The 22,495-nt window shown below is 32.8% G+C and overlaps 1 protein-coding gene across 1 annotated transcript in view; it reads right to left on the bottom strand.

Annotated features, from left to right (window-relative positions):
- The window catches only part of LOC143640222 (roundabout homolog 2-like), a 144,620-nt gene that overhangs the window by 80,445 nt on the left and 41,680 nt on the right, over positions 1–22,495 (bottom strand). Inside the window, 6 exon segments of the mRNA XM_077108109.1 lie at positions 7,160–7,281; positions 10,390–10,556; positions 12,184–12,346; positions 12,791–12,872; positions 16,959–17,164; positions 20,672–20,843. Of these exon segments, the coding sequence (XP_076964224.1) occupies positions 7,160–7,281; positions 10,390–10,556; positions 12,184–12,346; positions 12,791–12,872; positions 16,959–17,164; positions 20,672–20,843 (912 nt within the window).

The following is a 22,495-nucleotide window of genomic DNA, read 5'->3' as shown; positions in this document are numbered from 1 at the left end:
TGAAAAAATTGACAAAACTAAAAGTTGGTTCTTCGAAAAAATAGATAAGATCAACATACCCTTAGCCATGCTAATGAAGAGAAGAAGAGAGAGAACTCAAATTACTAACATACGGGATAAAAAAGGCAATATCACAACAGATGCTACAGAAATACAGAAGACAATTAGAAATTATTTTGAAAACCTATATCCCAATACAATAGAAGATAGTGAAGACATCATCGATAAATTTCTTAAGTCATATGATTTGCCCAGACTGAGTCAGGAGGATACACACAATTTGAACAGACCAATATCAATGGATGACATAGAAGAAGCTATCAAAAGATTACCAACCAAAAAAAGCCCAGGACCGGATGGGTATACAGTGGAGTTTTACAAAACCTTTAAAGAAGCATTAATACCAATACTTTTCAAGTTATTTCAGGAAATAGAAAAAGAGGGAGCTCTTCAAAATTCATTCTATGAGGCCAACATCACCCTGATTCTGAAACCAGACAAGGACACCACAAAGAAAGAAAACTACAGACCAATATCTCTAATGAACCTAGATGCAAAATTCCTCAATAAAATTCTGGTGAATCGGATACAAACACACATCAAAAAAATTGTGCAGCATGATCAAGTAGGATTCATCCCTGGGATGCAAGGATGATTCAATATACAGAAATCAATAAATGCTATTCACCACATCAATAGACTCAAAGATAAGAACCATATGATCATCTTCGATAGACACAGAAAAAGCATTTGACAAAGTACAGCATCCCTTTATGTTCAAAACATTAGAAAAACTAGGGATAACAGGAACTTACCTCAACATTGTAAAAGCTATCTATGCTAAGCCTCAGGCTACCATCATTCTGAATGGAGAAAAATTGAAGGCATTCCCTCTAAAATCTGGAACAAGACAAGGATGCCCTCTATCACCACTTCTATTCAATATAGTTCTCAAAACATTGGCCAGAGCAATTAGACAAATGAAAGAAATTAAAGGCATAAAAATAGGTAAAGAAGAAATTAAATTATCCCTATTTTCAGATGACATGATTCTATACCTAGAAGACCCAAAGGGTCTACAAAGCAACTACTAGAACTAATAAATGAATTCAGCAAAGTGGCAGGATATAAAATCAACACGCATAAATCAAAGGCATTTCTGTATATCAGTGACAAAACTTCTGAAATGGAAATGAGAAAAAACAACCCATTCACAATATCCTCAAAAAAAGTAAAATACTCGGGAATCAACCTAACAAATGAGGTGAAAGATTTATACAATAAAAACTACAGAACCCTAAAGAGAGAAATAGAAGAATATCTTAGAAGATGGAAAAATATACCCTATTCATGGATAGGCAGAACTAACATCATCAAAATGGCAATATTACCAAAAGTTCTCTATAGGTTTAATGCAATGCCAATCAAAATCCCAATGGCATTTCTTGTAAAAAAAAAATAGATAAAGCATCATGAAATTCATATGGAAAAAGTAAAAGACCCCGAATAGCAAAAGCAACTCTAAGCAGAAAGTGTGAATCAGGCGGCATAGCGATACCAGATTTCAAACTATACTACAAAGCAATAGTAACAAAAACAGCATGGTACTGGTTCCAAAACAGGCAGGTGGACCAATTGTACAAAATAGAGGACACAGAGACCAATCCAAAAAGTTAAAACTATTTTATATTTGATAAAGGGGCTTAAAGCATGCAATGGATGAAGGATAGCATCTTCAACAAATGGTGCTAAGAAAACTGGAAATCCATATGCAACAAAGTGAAACTGAATCCCCTTCTCTAGCCATGCACAAAAGTTAACTCAAAATGGATCAAGGAGCTTGATATCAAATAAGAGATTCTGCGTCTGATAGAAGAAAAAGTTGGCTCCGATTTACATATTGTCGGGTTTTTGCTCCAAATTCCTTAATAGGACAGCCATAGCGCAAGAGTTAATAACAAGAATCAACAAATGGGATTTACTTAAACTAAAAAGTTTTTTCTCAGCAAGAGAAACAATAAGAGAGGTAAATAGGGAGCCTACATCATGGGAACAAATCTTTACTCCTCACACTTCAGATAGAGCCCTAATATACAGAGTATACAAAGAACTCAAAAAATTAAACAATAAGATATCAAATAACCCAATCAACAAATGGGCCAAGAACCTGAAAAGACACTTCTCAGAGGAGAACATATAATCAATCAACAAGTACATGAAAAAATGCTCACCATCTCTAGCAGTCAGAGAAATGCAAATCAAAACCACACTAAGATACCATCTCACTCCAGTAAGATTGGCAGCCATTAGGAAGTCAAACAACAATAAGTGCTGGCGAGGATGTGGGGAAAAGGGTACACTTATACATTGCTGGTGGGACTGCAAATTGGTGCGGCCAATTTGGAAAGCAGTATGTAGATTCCTGGGAAAGCTGGGAATGGAATCACATTTGACCCAGCTATTCCCCTTCTCGGACTATTCCCCAAAGACCTTAAAAGAGTGTATTATAGGGACACAGTTACATCGATGTTCATAGCAGCACAAATCACAATAGCTAGACTGTGGAACCAACCCAGATGCCCTTCAATAGATGAATGAATAAAAAACAATGTGGCATTTATACACAATGGAGTATTACTCTGCACTAAAAAATAACAAAATCATGGAATTTGAAGGGAAATGGATGGTATTAGAGCAGATTATGCTAAGTGAAGCTAGCCGATCCCTAAAAAACAAATGCCAAATGTCTTCTTTGATATAATGAGAGCAACTAAGAACAGAGCAGGGAGGAAGAGCAGTAGGAAAAGTTTAACATTAAACAGAGACAAGAGGTGGGAGGGAAAGGGAGAGAAAAGGCAAATTACATGGAAATTGAAGGAGACCCTCATTGTTATACAAAATTACATATAAGAGGTTGTGAGGGGAATGGGGAAAAAAAAACAAGGAGAGAAATGAATTATAGTAGATGGGGTAGAGAGAGAAGATGGGAGGGGAGGGGAGGGGGGATAGTAGAGGATAGGAAAGGTAGCAGAATACAACAATCACTAATAGGGCATTATGTAAAAATGTGGATGTGTAACCGATGTGATTCTGCAATCTGTATTTGGGGTAAAAATGGGAGTTCATAACCCACTTGAATCTAACGTATGAAATATGAGATGTCAAGAGTTTTGTAATGTTTTGAACAACCAATAAGAAAAAAGGAAAAAGAAAGGAGGCTAACTCATAGTGGGGTAGGGTAAAGAAGCATGGGAGGAATAGATAAATTCTAGTTAGGGCAGAGGGGTGGGAGGGAAAGGGAGGTGGTAGGGGAATTAGCAAAGATGGTGAAATGTGATAGGCATCATTATCCAAAGTACATGTATGGAGACACGGATTGTGGTGAATATACTCTATATACAAACAGAGATATGAAAAATTATGCTGTATACATGTAATAAGAATTGTAATGCATTCTGCTTTCATTTATTTTTAAAAAATCAATGAAAAAGAAACCCCCTCAAAATTTACAGAGGACATGTTTTCCATTAAGAATGGTGGAAAATCTGCTATGAAAAACACATGGTTTCCTGGCTTGGGTGGTTTTGTATCCAGTCAAAACTACTGAAAGATAGAATCATGGCAGTTTGTACCACTGGAATTATTGGAAAATTACATTACTTCCATGGGATTGGAATAATAGAAAGTGTTATGTGCAGAACATAAAATAGGCCAATACAAAATTATATCAAAATGGAATTAGGAGTGCTACAATACGAAACAGTCACTATAAACTTAGTCATATTTTTATTAAAATATAATCCAATTTTGTACGAATAAGTTAGAAAATTTGAACAATAATGAGGTTTCATTTAAGAAGAAACAAAATGTGTTACCCAGGATCATATATCAAAATTTCATTACTAAAAGTCATTCTTTTCTATTAAATATTTATATATAGCTTCTCTTTATAGTAAAAAAAAGAAATAAGAATGCATATGTAAAGTCAGGTAATTTGGGGCTGGAGTGTAGGTCAGTAGTAGAGTGCTTATATAGCATGCTCGGGGTTCTGGGTTCAATCCCCAAAATTACACACCTTAAAAAAAAGTTAAAAATCTGCAAATCCAGGGACTTCTAGTCTTATCTTTACTTATAAATAAACAGGGGAGATTAGGGATACTATTCAACCTGTCTGCATTGTTTTTCTTTTATGGAGTATATAATTGGACTAAACATTTTATTTTTTTTTATTCTAATTTGCTACATATGACAGTAGAATGCATTGCAGTGGATATTACACATGTAGAGCATAGTTTTTCATCTCTCTGGTTGTATACAAAGTACATTCACACCATTCGTGTCTTCATACCTGCACCTAGGGTAATGATGTCTACCTCATTCCACCATCTTTTGTATCCCCATGCCCCCTCCCTTCCCTGCCACTCCTTTTTCCTATCTAGAGTTCTTCTAATCCTCCCATGGAACCAAAGGGACACAGCCACATCAATGTTTATAGCAGCACAATTCACAATAGCTGAACTTGGAATCCTAGATGGCCTTCAATAGATGAATGGATAAAGAAAATGTCACACACTCACACACACACACACACACACACTGGAATATTACTGAGCAATAAAAGGGAATTAAAATCATGGCATTTGCAGGTAAATGGATGAAGTTGGAGAATATAATGCTAAGTGAAGTTACCCAATCCCCCAAAAACAAATGCTGAATGTTTTCTCTGAATAAGGAGGCTGATTCATAGTGGGGTTGGGAGGAGGAGCATGGACTAAACATTCTTAACTGTTATTTTCATTTTTTACTTTTGTTACACAATAATGCCTCCATATTTCTCAGTATGGATGGGAAAGAATAACAATGTCTTTTTTGGTGCCTATGATAGAATTAATCACTTCCTTTTCATTTAAATGTGTGCATAAATATCCTTATTGCAATCATTCATGTGTATCAGCAACTAGAATCACATCTTCTGTGGTGCTATTCTCCATCTAGAACATAATTCATTCACAAAAAAATGCTTGTTGAACTGGATTTGTTCAATGGAATTATCATGAGGAAGACATCAGTATGTTTCTCTTTATTGTGTCTTATATTCCAAACATAACTACTCACAACTGACCAAAAATAACTAGTTTTGCATTCTCCTCTCTTAAGGGAGTTGGTAGGAATAGTGATAGAGTTCTTTCTCTGAAGTAACTTAGATTCTAAGAGCAGTAAACACATTATTTAAACTTTTTGTCTTCCTTCTACTTACATAATATCAAACAACAGCAATAGAAACACAAGTACTGTCTAAATAAACAATATTGTAATTAAAGTGAAAACTCTTAACCATGCCCTCAAATGTTCATTACTTTAACAAATTCTGTCACATCCTCAGAGTGTTCCAAATAGCCGTACTTTTCTGTCATTCCAATATGTATATTTTAATGGATTTTTTTGGATTTATAATAGAGAGGGATTTGGACATAAATGAGAAGTTGGTGCTAACTATAGTAGGCACAGAGAATAGGATCTGACTCCTCTCAAAACACAGTCGCACACATACAATAAGCACACACAGTAGCAATATTCTCAAATACAATTGATATTTCTATTTTCATCCTATTTGTTGATTTCACTGCAGCAGTTGCCATCTGATAAAAACATTTGCCATTTGAAATAAGTGTGTATTCTGACACATATAATAACGCATGACACTTGAACTTTCTTAACATTCATTAAAATATCAAATTATTACCTAAATCTCACTAATTTTTTGACCACACATGCCAAATGATTAAAATTGTGTAAATGTTTTGTGCTGTTGTATCACATTCACTAAAAGACTATAAAGATGGTTTATTTAAATTCAGAAGATAACTTCATCAAAATTAAAATCTTTTGTGTTTCAAATGACACCCTAAAGAATGTAAAAAACAACTCACAGGCTGGAAATATTTGCAAGTCATGTATAAGATAAGTGACATATCTGGAATAAATCTTTAAGAAGAAGACAAACAATTCAACTAGAAATTTACAAAGAATTTGAATAGACATTTCTCTAAATAGGTATACAAATGCCAACAAGCACATGAAAAGAAGAACATCATTAGTCTAGAAAGAAATGCAAGTCAAAATCACAGTGATAAACTACTATACACCCACTAGAACAGCCATAACCAAAAAAGAGAAAGAATAATAAGTGTTAACAAGGATGAAAGAAAAGTTGGAATAGATTTGGAGGAAATTGGAATGTTAAAACATTGCTGTTTCAAATACACAATGATATCATCATTTTGAAGACATTTTGCTACTTCATCAAAAAATTAAGTGGGGGAGTTTCCGTATTATTCAAAAATTCTTAGATGTATACCAAGAACAATTAAATGAATGTCCACACCAAGATTTGCATACAAATGTTCGAGGTGCCATTATTTATAATAGCCAAAATTCCAAACAACCCAAAGGCCCATCACTAGATAAATGGATAAAGAAAATATGATATACAATGTAGTATTATTTGGAATCACTATCCTGGTAAAGAAGGGAATGAAATCCCACAATAGAATAGTACATTTTAAGGAACAAAGTACTGACACATACTTCACAATGGATGAACATTAAATACATCATGGTGAATTAAAGAAGCCACACAATAAAGACATATATTATATGAATCCATACCCAAGAAAGTCTAGAATAGGCATATCTAAATATAGAGAGAAAATTCCTAGTTGCACAGGGCTAAGATATATAGTACAGAGAATGCCTATAGTGGGCACAAAGTTTCATTTCAAAATGTGTTCTAAAATTAGATTTTGATGATAATTTCAAACCTCTATAAATATACTAAAAATATTTAGTTGTGCACTTTGATGTGTTACTTATACCTTTTTAATAAAACTGTTAAAAATTTAGAAGATAGAAAAGGTCATGTTTATATTATAATATATTTTTATTCTACTTCTCCACTTACACATTTATTCATTCAATATTTTTGTGGATTTTACTTGGATATTAAAAGGTGAGCATTTTAATTATTTGTTTTGAGTTTGGTTATTTGCATTTTCCTATTATTTCTGGTTTCCTTAAAGTATTACAAAACATTTCATATAGGCTTTTTCACTATATATAAAGCTGTCCATAAAGCCTCATATAGTTTTCAACAACTTACTGTCCATGTGACCTGAACAGTAGTGGGAGTCAGTACAACTGGAGTGTGAAGGCGAACAAGGACGTCTCCTAGTTCCTTCTGTACTTGTCTGTGGTCCATTCCTTGTGCTGGTGGGCTGATATCTGCAGTTAGAGGAAATAAAAACTCCTGATTTTCAGAAATTCATAATAAAATTCCAATTCACCTAATACAAGTCAAATTATCCTTCTAGAACTAATTATAGGGGGAAAATTACAAACCTTTCATGACAAAGAGCATTTAAGCATGTGTGTGTGTGTGTTGTGTGTGTGTGTGTTTTGTGTGTGTGTGTACTTCACAAGGTAGGACATAAGTTGAAGGATATTAATCTTCATTACAATGGTTTAATGAAAGACCATTTAAAGTCCCTCATCTCCATTCAAACACAGACACAATATTGTGGAAGATCACTAGAATGATCCTTTAGAAAGAATGAAGTACATACTCAGAGACTTTTCTAGAAGGATTGGCTTTATGTAGATTTTAGAGCATTGAAGAATTTTCCCCAGTGGTCAATTAATACATGTCTCAACACGGAAGGTTAGAAATTTGTTGAATCCCTTGTTTCAGGTTGTGTTTTTCTACCCCTTGAACTATTTAAGTCTGGGAGTATGGAAAGGAAAATTTGGGAGACTGGGACAAGGAACTATGTCATTAAAGGTAACTAGAGTAGGGGAGAGAGGGGACAGAGCTCCTCAAATTCACAGTCACTGAAAAATTTAGAATACTGACAAAATATTCCAAAATAATAAATTTTGGCCAGAACTCCAATATATGAAAAGAGGAAATGCAGCTGCTTTTGGTGATTAAGAAAGGAGGAAAAGAAAGAATGGTGACATTTTGAATAAGACATGCGTAACTGTACATTGTTGTCTCCTTATTCACCATCCACCTATTTACGGCCCTATACAATGGTATATATTCTGTGTCCATTAAGACAAAATGGTACCTTATAGACATTTAATTGATATCAAACACTGAATTTCACACTCTTCAAGTTGTCTTTAACTGGTACACTTCAAAGTTTAGTTGAATTCAAACTACTTTATTTAAGGAAGAAGGTCCAATTTAAAATGATTTATTTTCTTCATCTTTTTTTCTCCTGTTTTCTCAGGCCACCACACCACATTTTTGCAGAAATATCTTTTAAGTGCATATCTTAGCTATAATTTAAATTGAGTGCACTAATTTAAATTGCCACATGAATACTTGGAAACTATACTTGGGTGATTTTTCCCCCTCATTTTCCTTCTTTGTTTCATCCTTAACAAAACTGCAAAGTACACTCTTATTGAAATTGAGGGAGGGGGGAGTCCCTATATATGAACAATGTTAATCTTTGCCTACATAAATACACTCAATTGTGATGTTGATGGTGTAAGCATTTAGTAGCCTTAATGAAATAAACAATTTCTGTGTTCTGTGATATTTAAAATCTTTGTAAAATAAGAGCTCTTTGAAAGTTAGCGGTTGCAAAATGCAAAGCTACTGAAAGTGAGGTATCAAAAATGATCCTGACATTCAGACCCACAACATGAGTTTTCCTATTAAATATATGTTAAAAGAACATAAGTCTTTTGCTCTGGATAGTCTCTCAACTGAAACAGGTCAGATCAAAAACAACTTTTCATTAATCTTTCTTGATCTTTTCACTGAGAGTTATTTTATGAGTCAAGATTTAGTGACTGGCATAGTTATTGAATGATCTGGACAATCTGCCAGACTCAATCACATGCAAGTCGTCCACATTCTGTTATCTCCTTACCTCACACTGCAGTTGTACACACACAAAAAAAAACTATTGCAATCCACACAGGTGTAAATGATCTAGGTACTAGGATTTCCTGAATTAAAATTATACATCTTTTCCATTTTGCATCCAATAATTTAATTTACTCATTAAATTCAGACACCCTATAAAGCAATTGGATCTAGGTAAGATAAAATATAACTAGTTACAGGTGTTCAGATTCTTTGTTGTGATTTTTATTTTTCCTGAGACAGGTTTTTTACATACAGGCCCTTTATCATCAAGGAAAATTAATCACATTACTGCTTAGAGAACAATAGCAGAGTGGCATTCCCTCCTCTCTTGACTGTCATCATGTCAGCAACATTAGTCACGTGGTGACTTTATCTCACTTGATTCCTTTAAGGCACCTTCTCTGTTATAATGGCATGCTAGTTACTATCACTGAACTACATGGTAATTATAATAATATTTTATGGCTGTATAGTGCTTTTCATAGGACAAAATACTACTTTGAATTATATCTTGTTCAAAGCCTTTTACAAATAAGAAATAATTAACCCTTTCTTATAACTCTGTGGGGAGCTGTTTGCAGCAAATAATAAAGGCACTACTTCTATTGTATTAATTCCCTTTACCTACTAGTAGAAAAGGAAACTGTAATCTAGCATCCTGCATTCCATCTGAGATTCCAGTGACTTTTTAGTTGGAAGAGTCAGGTTACAAAAGATGAGATGAGGACATCTCCATTTTGAAATCACATTTTGATATTCTAGGAGTTTTTATACTAGTCAAAAGAATGACAAGCCTCAGAAAGAAAACTTGATTTACTGTTTTCTGTACTAAATCACTTTTTGAAACATTGGATTGAATAAAATACATCATAACTGTGGTCATTAAACTTTAGCACCAGCATCCCCTGGAGGGTATATTAAGATACACACTGGCTGACCCCAGTGTTTTTGACTTGGAGCCTGAAAATCTGTGTTTCTAACTATCTCAGAGGATCCAGATGCTGCATTCTCAGGACAGTCACTGTACTATAAAAATAGAATTTCTGAAGTAATTTGGATACCCTTATCTGAGCATCTATCCATTAAAATATCACTTTTTTGGCTAGTGTATAATTTCTTCCAAAGAAGGAGAAATTTTATTTTTATTTATTTTATCTTTTTTTCCCTCTTGTAAATATACTAAAGTCCTAGCTTAGTGGATTTACTTTTAACATGTAAATGTATCCGATTTAATTTTTCACTGCAAAGATCCTAACAGCTCCAGAGAAAGGAAACATTTTAGCAAGTTGAACTGCTGACTTCTTTCTTCTTCACTAGCTAAAGTCCAGTAAATCATTTTACAAAGCAGTGTACATACATGTACTTTTCCTCATGCAATCTCTTTGTTCTCAAATGTCAGTCTGATGCTTCTCTCTAGAACCAGTCATGTTTACAGCTATTGAAATTACCTTGAGTGTGCACAGGGTATGACATAGGGCTTGGGTCACTGAGACCTTGAGGGTTGATCGCTCTGACCATGAACAAGTAGATTGTATTGGGTCGCAATTCTCTCACAGTATAAAGGGTGGTCTTTACATGGTTTGCCACTGTCTGCCAGCTATTGCTCACTGATTGCCTGAAATATGAACAGAAATTTCACTTAAAGAACAGTCATACAGTTATTGGAAATGGAGTTGGGTAGCAATGACAAAGGTTAATGGCTGAAAATTAAACACACACACACACACAGAACACTTGAAGTGTTCAGTCCAATAAATGAAACATTTGGATGAATTCAGTTTATTCAACAACAAAGCCGAGCCCACCTAACGGAAGTGCCATGCACAACAAAATTAAACTCAGCCCAGGAGATGTGACAGCCCTTTGCTAATGCACAGCAGCCCACTAAATGAATACCTGTAAATGGAACAGAGGCCAAGATCACAATATCAAGTTTATACAATAAGTATGATATATATATATATATATATATATATATATATATATATATATACCTTGAAAAGAATTAACCTGCAGAAAGAATAAGTGGACTATAGAGTAAATTATGCCAATATATTTTCCTGTTACAAGGTGTGTTTTCTTTTGCATCAATTCCACATGCAATATTAAAATAGAGCCTTCTAAAACTACATACCTGTAAAAGAAGAAAGAAAGCATATAATGAATATTTTCCCTTGGTTACATTTTTTAAAAAAATTGTACATTACACAGAATTGTGATTTGGCATCTCAGACTGGTGAAATATCTCTGAATGTGTGTGTGCGTGTGTGTGTGTGTAGACAGACCTTTTAGAGCCAGATGGATGACATTTTAAAATACTTTGTCTATAGTCAAATGCTACTTTTGCTTACAATGAAGAGAAAATGGTATTAGGGAGGTTTCATTTTAGATGTCTTTAAGCATCAAACTATCAAACTGTAGAAAAATAGTATTTTGAAATTTGAAAACTATGTACCTTTTATTATCTTAAATATGGATTCTAAAAGCTCAAAATGAAAGTGATCATTTGTCCCATTATTGACAAAGGACAAAGGCTATCCTTCAAAATGTATGATGTTACGATGTGAAATTAAACATGAAAATAAATTAAGTATATTTTCCCATTTGCATCAGTATGTCATTAAATTCCCATAAAGTAATTTTAAAATAATATTTGCTAATTTATCATTCATAGCTGTAAGTTGATAGGATTTCAAAAAATACATGAAAACATCTTTTCCTTTCTGCACTAAAACCACATGGAATCAGTTTCTCGATTTAGATTTACATTTTCTTGCAGACATATTTAATAGATTTATTCAAATATATAGCATAAAAACATTGGAATTAAGTTCTCTCCTAATTATTAGGCATAAATATTCCAAAGTCTCATGCTTCAATAAATATTGCATAACATAAAAATGTGTCTGTCCCTAATTAAAGTATTGTCTTCCCAGTTCTAATGCCCAAATTCTCATTTTAAATACATACACTTGTCAGGAAAAATAAATGAGCTAAGTGATTGTGTCATGACTACATTTCTATAGATATAGACATAGATGATGCATATTTAATTCTACAATTAAGTTATAAATTAAAACATAAAGTCTGTTCTTGAATAAATACTGATATAAAAGATAAATTCTTCAAATGCATCCATTGAACCCATTCTTATCATAACACAGCCAGATAGCTCAGGTGAGGCTTTAGTACTTAAGAGCTAAATTAAAAACACAACTAAGAAAAAAGAAATCATGCCATACCTGAAAGCTTCAATGATATATGCACTTGCTGGAAGAGTTCCAGGGGTACCTGGTTGCCAGGACAAGGTAACACTATTCTTAGTAACATCAGTGACCTGTGGTTTTGATGGTGGTCCTGGCAGGTCATTTAAATCATAATTTTTACTGATTGTTGCTCCAGATTCTATAGAAGACAGACAGAATAAACTTTGTTCCTGATCAGTCATGTTGACATTGATGCTTACAAGAAAAAAACAGTCTACTAAAGAAGTTGGCTTAGATGGTGAACAATTCATCTTCATTAATCAGTAGCATCTATGTAAGTGAATATCTGCTTTCCATACACATTAGTAAATGCAAACTCTACTTTCACACATGATCACTAGAATTGCCTGCACTTAAGAGGATGTAAAATAACAAAGTTTTCAAGAACCAATGTACTAAATTTCACAAATGTAATGCTGAGTGTGAACTGGTAGAGGGCTTAAAAAGTGGTACTGAATGTACAGACTTAGATTTACATTCAATCAATTAAAACTTTGATCGTCCACTACCTTGTTATTTAATAAGAAACCATCATTATGAGGCTCAAGATTTCTGCTGCTAAGATGGTTCACAAAGAGCTCACCTGTCAGATCCAGTACTGCACTCCAGGAAGTCTCCCCACTTGAACTTGTAGCCACACAAGTGTAAGTGCCAGTGTCAGAAATCTAGCATGCATGGAAGGAGAGAATTCAACTGTAATCAGTGTGCAGAATAATTACTCAATATCAACCAGGTAATATTTGATTTTTTTAAAGATACCATTTGCCCATCTAAATAATGCATTAATTTTATATATATGAAATATTAAAATAAATTCATACAATGTTATTCATAGCATTGATTTGAAAGTTTGCAAAATTATATTTCTACAATTAAATGTATAGGATAAATTCTATTTGTCTTTTTTCTTTTTTGATAATACTAATCTCTTAATTCCATTTTATAATGGAGCCTGAGTTAAATATAGACAACTCAGGACAGAATTCATTCATAATATCATAAGGCTACACACCATCAGAAATAAAAAGCTGTCTTTTCTGTTTTTTTTTTTCTGTTTTAAATAAACTATTTTCTCTGGAATAAATTAGCAATGAGATAATAGGAGGCCATACTTTCTTTCTTTTTAAAAACATGAAAAAAAAAGAAGAAAAATATTTTTTAAGAAGATTTTTTTTTTCTTTTAAGGAGTTCAGTATTCACTTCTATGTAAATTGTAGCAGTGCAGAATCCAGTAAAAGAAAGTTGTGTCATACGTAAATCAACAAATACTGACTATGGAGTTAGTGTTGAAAGGGATCATAAAAATAATCTAACAAAATTTAAACATTTTTAAAAACTGACATTTCATTGAGGACTGAAAATGTTTTCATTACTCGTTGAAGAACAGCCAAGGACACTTAAAAAGAGGTCTCTTTTACAAATCTAAGCCAAAAGATTCTCTCATTATAATTTGAAAATAGCCCCAAGGTCAATAAAAGATGTAATTCAAAAGTCCTCACTGTGGTTGAGACTTGTGGGCTTCCATGGTAAACAACACTCACTTAGGTTGGGTTTAGGAGTACAGGAGAAGTGAGACTGGGAAGAGAGGCTCATGAAAAAAAGAGAATAAAGCAAGGCAGAAGACATAGATTAAAACTGTGATGAACATGAACTTAATTGTTGGTGAAATTTGGGAGTTCATAGAATATTGCATCTGTCAGGTTCAAAATGTAAGTGTATTGATGATTCTAGCTTTCAGAATGGATTCTCAGGTATATCATTAGTGCATGGATGTTACTGCCATTTCACTGTTTTAATTGATTGTAAATGTCATTATGTATTTTAACTTAAGTTTCAAATTGCTCTTGCACGTCATTCTTTGCCATATTATCTCTGTACAATTGTCTTCTATTACACAGAGGGATGATGGGAATAGCCATTGTAGAATGAGCCATTCTTTCAAATGTGGCTGTGTTCACATTATAGTCATTAGAATTCTTTGCATTTAAGAAGCATCACTCACAAACTAAATATAATAAGCCAGGGTTGGATTTTAATGGGATGTTCATTTGAATATGGACTGTGAAAGAGTAAAAAAATTTGCATTTAATTATAGCTGTTGAACTAAAACATAGCACTTGTTATTCTGTGCAAATGCTAAAAGAAGAGTATGTAGGTGATGCTTTTTAACTGTAGCTCCTTGTCATTGTGTGGAGATACAACCTGACAATAGCTGTGGTAGCTAGGTTTTAATGAGTACTGGAATATTCTACGTCTCAAAAGATACAGATTCAGTTACCAATTAGCTGGACTATGAGAACACTGTATTCATCATGTTATTTTTTTCTCTTGCTTTACATACTGAAAAGGAAATAGTGAGACACAAAAGAACATGACCTATAGAAAACCTTTCTTGATTATGCAAGTGAAACACTGAAAAGCCCATTTGAATCCTCCTGGAAAGAGACTCATTTTACAGAAAAAGAATGATGTGCTTACTTTGGTGTTTATCAAATGCCTGAATATCATTGATACATCTCACTATTTTATCACCATAATCATCAGCACTTTACTCTCTTTTATTGTTTTAATTTTAAATAATAACTTTTCTGGACAAGAATGCTTCACTTCTCTTCCAACCTTATCCATTCATCTCACCAACTGCTTTAAGAGGTGTATATTCTAGCTCACTCCATCCTACTTTTCTCCTTGTGCAGTTGGCTACAGATAAGCCCCTTAGAGACTATTGAGTTTGACATCATCAAGCACGCACCTTTAATTGCTTCTTTCAAACACTCCTAGGAATCTTGACTCTGAGAATACCCTTTAATTCAACAATACAGTGAAAATGCATTAACCTCCATTGCCCTAGGCTGCCTTGCTCCCAGAGAGAGAGGTTAAAGTGTTTACCCAAGGAGAGCTGGCATTAATTTTTTAATAACTTCCATTTTGTTCAAAGAAAGTTAATAACTAATTTACAATCAATGAAAAGACACATTAAAAAGAGTCTGTATTAATTTATTTTCCTTTAAGTGAACTTGGCAGTAGTTTTGTTACTTAAGAGCAATAATTAATGCCTATGTCTCAAAATCATATATGTGTGTGGTGTGTGTGTGTGTGTTAATATATACACACATACACACACAATTAAAAATGTAAGCATGTATTTGCTACAAAAATAGGATCATTCTTCTATTTGGCGTGTGTGTGTGTGTGTGTGTGTGTGTGTGTGTGTTTGTGTGTGTGTGTGTGTGTGTGTGTGTGTTAGTTACAGTGATAAATAACCAGATAAACATTTAAGTGTAGATAACATTTCCCACCATACAGGAAGAATCCTTTTCATTTGAAAACATTTATAGTAGAACATTTTTTACTTTCCTCCTTAGCTTCTGAATGTGAAAATTGAGCAATATGGTTTTGCTTGTTTGTTTGTTTTTTCTTTATCTTTCATTCTCAATTTCTACCTAGATACCAGTTTCTACTAACTGTTCTTCCACTGAACTGTTTTCATTCCATTTTTCCTCATGCATTATATTATACCCAGTATCTTAATTCTGGCTCTCAAACCCAGTGGTATGAATATATCCTCCAGCTTTAGTGTAATGCTTGCAACATGGGGTAAGTAGGGGTAGAGTAACTATTCTTGGTTGAATGAGTTGAATATACTGGCAGAGAACAGATATCGCTCATGGTGACATTCACCTGGATTTTACAATTTCCATATTCCACCTGAGTATATTGAAAACCATTGGTTTCAAGGTTTTAAGATACCTTGTTTGTGACTTTCGTACATAGGATTGCAATGCCTATTTTGGTAGGAGATGATCTTGCTTGTTGACATAGAGGAAGGAGACAGGCATATTGAGAAAGTCCACATAGCAATATACTAAAGCAAGTAAACTGAGGTTGTTAATCCAGTAGACCCAAATAACTCTAGTCTACCAGCAGTCATGATGATTGGAAGCAAATCTATCCTGTCAATCTTCATATGAGCCCTCATCTCCTCTAACTGGCACCTCTGATTATGCCTCTGAAACAGGTGGCCCTATTAAGTCATGGTCATGCTTCTAACTCACATAAGCTATGAGATATTAATAATTGTTTTACTGCCAATACTGTTACATTGTAATAGATAGTTAAAAAATATCCAGAAGCACACATATTATTTTGAGTTGCTCCTGAAGAGGTACCAAATTGTTAAATTTCCAGGAATGGTCTTTCTCTGTTGCATACATTTCAGTTAAAAGATCACCAACAATTTGTTTTCATCCTGGGGTTTAAATGAAAAAAACCACAGCAACATCCCCTAAAACCTATGGGTTTTCTCTAACTAGCCAAACCTGCCTTTCTTGCATTCAGTCTCATCCCTTTATTTTTTCTACACAATTTTTTGACCAAGCCAACTTATCTACATCTTACTATGATATACCTTTCATCAGTGATAGTAAAATCAGAAGCATTTGTCACTTTTTCAAAGGATTTTATATATTATACTACTATCCTTAAATCATTAAACTATGATTTATAGTTTCAATAATTACATACATAGCAGATGTGATACAAGAGTAAAAAGATTCTAGGTCTGTTTTGAATTTATGAGTGACATAAGGAAAAGACCCTTGCTCTAATTTCAACTAAGAATTTTTACAGTAAGAAGTAACATGCACAGAAGGCATGCTAAGATGTAAGATTTTAAGTTCACCACAAAATATTTCCCTATAACAGTTCTTATGTTAAGACAAGGACTCAAATGCAAACCAAATATTGCTTACCCGTAAATTCTTAATTTGCAGTGTTCCTTTCTCTTGTATAGATGCTCTTGAAATTCTACCCAGAAAAGTAAATCCCTCCTTTAACCAGCTAATGACTGGAAGAGGATCACCAGTGGCTTTACATTTTAGTAATGCTATACCATCGACTGCTAGTGTTTGGTTTACTGGGCCTTGTAAAATTATGGGCGGAGGTCTATCTGTCAGAACTGATGAATAAAGACATATTTAGTATATTTTAACTCCTATGCATTCAATAGTCTTAAAGTACTGATATCGGAAGTAAGGAGAAAACCCCAAAGCCAAACATATTACCTATAACTTACTTTGTGTATTTATTCAATACCCATCATATATATCATATATGAACATATAACATCCAATACATAAGATATATATTTAAAAATCCTCCCAGAAAATAAAAAAGAATAGTGGACTTAAATTATTGTTTAGCAACTGTGATGAAAAAAAAAATGGTTTCTTTTCTCTAAAAAGTTATTTTTTATTACCAGGTAAATAATTAGAAAAGTAATTTTGCTTGAGGTTCTCAATTCCTTTGTCTATCCATGTTTGTAAACACCAATTTTCATGACTCTGTCTCCATCTGTATGCATCATATTTATACTAGTGTTCACAGATTTGGGGAAGAAATCATTAAAATTACCAGGCCTCTACGAACCACCCATGACACAACCAATCAATTTTAATTTAAATTAGAACTTAGGATAATAGGTCCCCACAAGTCAAGACACTGTAGACCCCAATGAACCTGAATTTATTATATTGATAATAAAAAAACTATAATAAACCATAGAACCATTACTTGATCATACATCAAAATTAGAACTACTTATTTCACTGATTTTTTGATCACTTTCTTCATTTTAGAAACAAATGAAGAAGCTTAAGAGAATGTGGGAGCCCAATATTACAATAATTCTGAGACATCTGGCAATAATTTGGCAAATAGAAATTTAAGCTAATGGTTTTACATAAATCGTTTATGAGCCAAAACTAGATCAATGGATTTTTTTTAATATGGCGAGAAAAATAGGTCTTCAGAGTCTAACTTATTTATCAAATTTTAAATGTTACATCTTTGCTTCAAATTAAGTTCTTCGTAAGAATTCCAGTAATTTCTTATAACCTGCTTTTATTGTCATATCTCTGAAATCATTAGATGTAGCCAAAGGTCATCTAATTATTCCCCTCTGCCTTTTTTTTTCTTTTTTTTAATGCCTAAATGAGTGGTTCATTGTCTTTTGAATGACTTCGATCAATAAGTGAATTGAAAATCTCCTGGCCAGAGGAATTCTCACTTTCAAGGATGTTATGGGTGAAAGATGACCACAAGGTTTCCATGACATTAAGGTCAAAGTTTAAATGAACATTTAGGGTTTCCAGTGATCTGTGAACAACTCCATGGTCTTCTCTAACTATGCATTATAAATCCTTAATAAACCATTCATGTAAGATTATGATTTGACATTTATAGTCAGCATAAGACAGAAATGCATTTCAGCTCCTAGTCCTTTTAGATTCTATTCATTCCACCCATAGAGTTTTCTTTACAAGTTTTTTTTTTTTAACTTTTTGAAATAAAGGCAAAGGAAAAAAGTGAATAACTATGAGAAGATCTTTTAGAGGTCTATTTTGAAACTTAAGTATTTGGAAACATCTTACCTCAATCCATAATCTGTACAACTGTAACTCGACATGACATATTTCATCACTATTAGCAATAGTATGTGAATACTATATGAATGTTTAAATTAAATATATGCTCAGTAATTGAGTTTAATGTCAAAGATATAACAAAAACATTGGTACAGATGGAATAATCTGAATATGATATATATTTTTCAATTTACAATTTCAATTGACTCAAAATTTCCCTAGATCTTATCAAAGAGTACACCTAAAATGAAAATGATGACTTACATATGATTAAATCACTAACTATTCTGAAAAACCTAAAGTATGACTAGAAGATGAAGTCATCAGCCAAGGACACAATTTCATATTTAGAGATAGTTATTCATAATAACTTTGACTTTTTGATTGCTTAAGTAAAAATCAATGTAGGAATTAATGTTCGAAACAGTTGTAATGAAATGTTCAGAGCCATCTCAGTCAACTGAAAATTTAAACTCCATCATGACCTTTTTAATTTTGACCTAGAATAGATATTCTAGCTGTGAGATATCATCAACTAACATAAGTTTTCAATTCATTGTATCAAAAATAATTCTCAATATCTACCTGTCTCATGAACCCTATCATTTGAAACCATTACCTCTTCTAATTCACTTATTTTGTTTTCTACATATATGTCTGCTTTTTCATAGCAAATTATTCATTTAAGCTCGGTCTCTCTCAAGTAAAATGCTTCAAGTAGCTAGATTATAGTAGATATTTTAAGCATTATGTTTGAAATATAGCAATTTAGAGTAAATCTTAGGTTTAGACCCAGATATCTTGTTTTCCAATTTAAATACCTATAAATTTTTACTGATAGAATATATGAGTACTTTTAAAATATTCATAATTATCTTTCACTCTTTTTAAATAAACAAAGAGGTAGAAACCATCAAAGAGGCTTTAAGGAAGCACTGCCTATTTTAAGAAGGATTTCTTATCACTGTTACCCTTGAACCTGACTTCTTCTTTCAGCTCCAGTCCATAAATCTCCAGAGCATTAGCAGGTGCAGACATTAATGACTCAATGTCTTCACAGCCAGTGTTTGTCTGTCTTATTTATTCCCATTACTGACATGGTGCTGAATCAGGCCATACCATGGACTGATATTAAAAAATACTGCCTTTCTATTAATTTTAAATGACCTTTTAATCTACACGTAAATTCAAATTCTATGAAATCACATTGAAATTTAACCAGCAGAGAATTAGAGAAACCACAGATGAAAAGTCTTATATCTCATTAACCAGAATGCGAAGGGAAAACAAACACAAAAAGCTCACCAATATAAGACAGCAATAGAAAGTTTTAATTTAAGGCATGGAAGAATAGGGAATACATTCATGCTCAGAGGCTCAAAAATTAGCTACAACTTCCTAACTGTCAATTGTGATGAACCTTGGGGAAAGATCAGAACATTTTCAACTTTCACTCTGAATGTAAGTGTCTCAGTTAAGATTCAAAGTATATACGTGCAAGTAAAAAATAATAATTTTAGCATTCATCAGTGCTTCCAAAAGTACTTAATTAATTTAACTTAGTGAATGTATAATTAAAGGCAGAGGAATGTCATAATGTGATTAGATAACTAAAAAACTAATTCTCTGTTTCACTGATAATATTAAAGATGATATCTCTTATTCTGCAATAAAATATAAAATTATTAACATCTTTGTGAAGCAGTCATGTCAACATAAGACTAACTAAAAGTATTCAGATTATACTTGTAAACACAATAATTTTGATGTCATTTCTTTAAAATTACTTTAAATTTAAAATTAAAATTTCCTCCAAATCAATGTTTTTAAGATTAAAATGGGCTGCCTTTAATGGCATTAAAGGAAATACTGGCAGGTAAATTAAAAACTGTTAAAATGTGTTACTTTACCTAGATTTAAATTTAGAGGATAAACATTGATCTAAGCCATTTAACAAGTAGAAAAAACCCACATCTAATGTGTATCTTGAAATAAAAAATCATATTTTTTATGAGACGAATCTAAAAACAATATCGCACCATCAGTAACCTCCAGTTGAGCTTTTGCTAAAATGCTTCCTGCCACAGTCAAGGCCTGGCAGATGTAGTAACCCGCATCTGAGCGCTGAATGGTGGTAATGGTGAGGTCTCCAGTTGGTGACACTGAACATCTACTGTTGGGCTGCTGGGGTTGGTTTGGGAAAAGTAGGTTCTGTAGAAGCAAACACAATGTTATCAATATTTTTTTTTACCATTTACAAGGAAAATCACATTAACAACAAATATTATAGTTATGAAAAATATGATTGGTAAAAAGATGTATAGATTTAAACAAAAAAGTTTCAAAATAATTATAGGTCGGGTAGTGGGAAAACTAACTGGGAAAGTTTCCAATCATGGTGTATGCTCTATGACCTCAATATACTTCAGTTAAAGGAATGATCACCTGCATTTTTAAAGAGCTGTATCTGTCTTTAATTTTTAAGTTTTGATTGGTATATAATGCTTGTACATTTTAATGGGCTACAGTATAAAAATTCAGCACATATGTACAGCATGTAATGATAAAATCAGGGTAACATTAAGGTTTCTTGATCTCAGCCATTTACTCTCTCTAAAACAAGTTTTCCTCATCTATAAAATGGGCAGATTAATGCTCATATGATTTAACTTCTACACAAGGTAAGAATCGAGAGAGTAACAATAAATGTGTCGGTCTTTTCTAAACTTACAAGAAACAAAGAATGTAAAATATAATTCCAATTGTCACTGATAATTTTGAATATTTTAGGACAACAAATTAAATTCTAACATTTTTCAAAATGTGTGTGTCTTTGACTGACAGACAAAGCTGAGTGTATTGCTATAATGCACTGCAAACCATGACAACTTCCCAAAGAGCTATTGACAAATCCTAATCTAAGCATGATAAAATCAATGGCTGAAAATTAAAGGATGTAGAATAATTATGGAAGTTAGAATGTTCAACCAAACAATTTTGAAGTATTATTTTTAAAAAACACTTTACTATATATCACAAAAAAGCCTATCATATATCTCATATAACCTAATCATAAATGTTGAAAGTTTTTATATGAGTGCAGTAACATCAATTTAGATGACCTATGTCACTTTACTGTTGTTCAATTAAGAAAAACATTTGGATATAATAAATCATATTGAGGTATGTTTCCAAGTTGGATTATAAATAAGAACATATCAATTTTTATGTTCTATTTACTTACAAAAAAGAACATTATAACCCTCGGGGATCTGTTTCTCAATATAGTAATTAATTTTCCAGGTTTGTAATTAAACATTTTCAATAAGTTGCAATCAGGAGGTAATAACATTCAATTAAAGGCACAAGACACATTTTCACCTTAAAATGTTTTTACCCTTGAAGTACTACCAATGGAAGAGGATAAAATAAGGTATTAACACTTTTCAATTACGCTAAATGACTTTAATCCTGCAAATGATGTCCTACTTTAATTAGAAGCTCTTCTCTTTATTGCAACATGATGGATGTCCACTTTATTAGATTCAAGTGTGACACTATTAGCCCACTTTACATAAACATTACCATGTTATTAAACTCCTAAAAGAAGAGATGTTTGCTAGCCTGACAGGGATATGATTTCAAAAAAACTGTTTCCCTCTCCTAAAATTTGTATTACTATCTAAGTCTAGATATTTTCATGCATATGAAACATAATTTGAGAACAAGTTAAATCTCACGTGGAATCCAAATATATTACAGAAATAAACCATCCAAAAGAGAAGGGTCTAAATTTAAAGTCACTTGAAAATGATACAATAACTCAAAATGTGCACTTTCTTACAATTAGCCATTAGAATACC

This window comes from Callospermophilus lateralis, unplaced genomic scaffold, assembly GCF_048772815.1.
Source record: "Callospermophilus lateralis isolate mCalLat2 unplaced genomic scaffold, mCalLat2.hap1 Scaffold_138, whole genome shotgun sequence".
Taxonomy (NCBI): domain Eukaryota; kingdom Metazoa; phylum Chordata; class Mammalia; order Rodentia; family Sciuridae; genus Callospermophilus; species Callospermophilus lateralis.
Note: the sequence above shows the minus strand (reverse complement) of the source record. Positions and strands in the feature narration are given on the sequence as shown.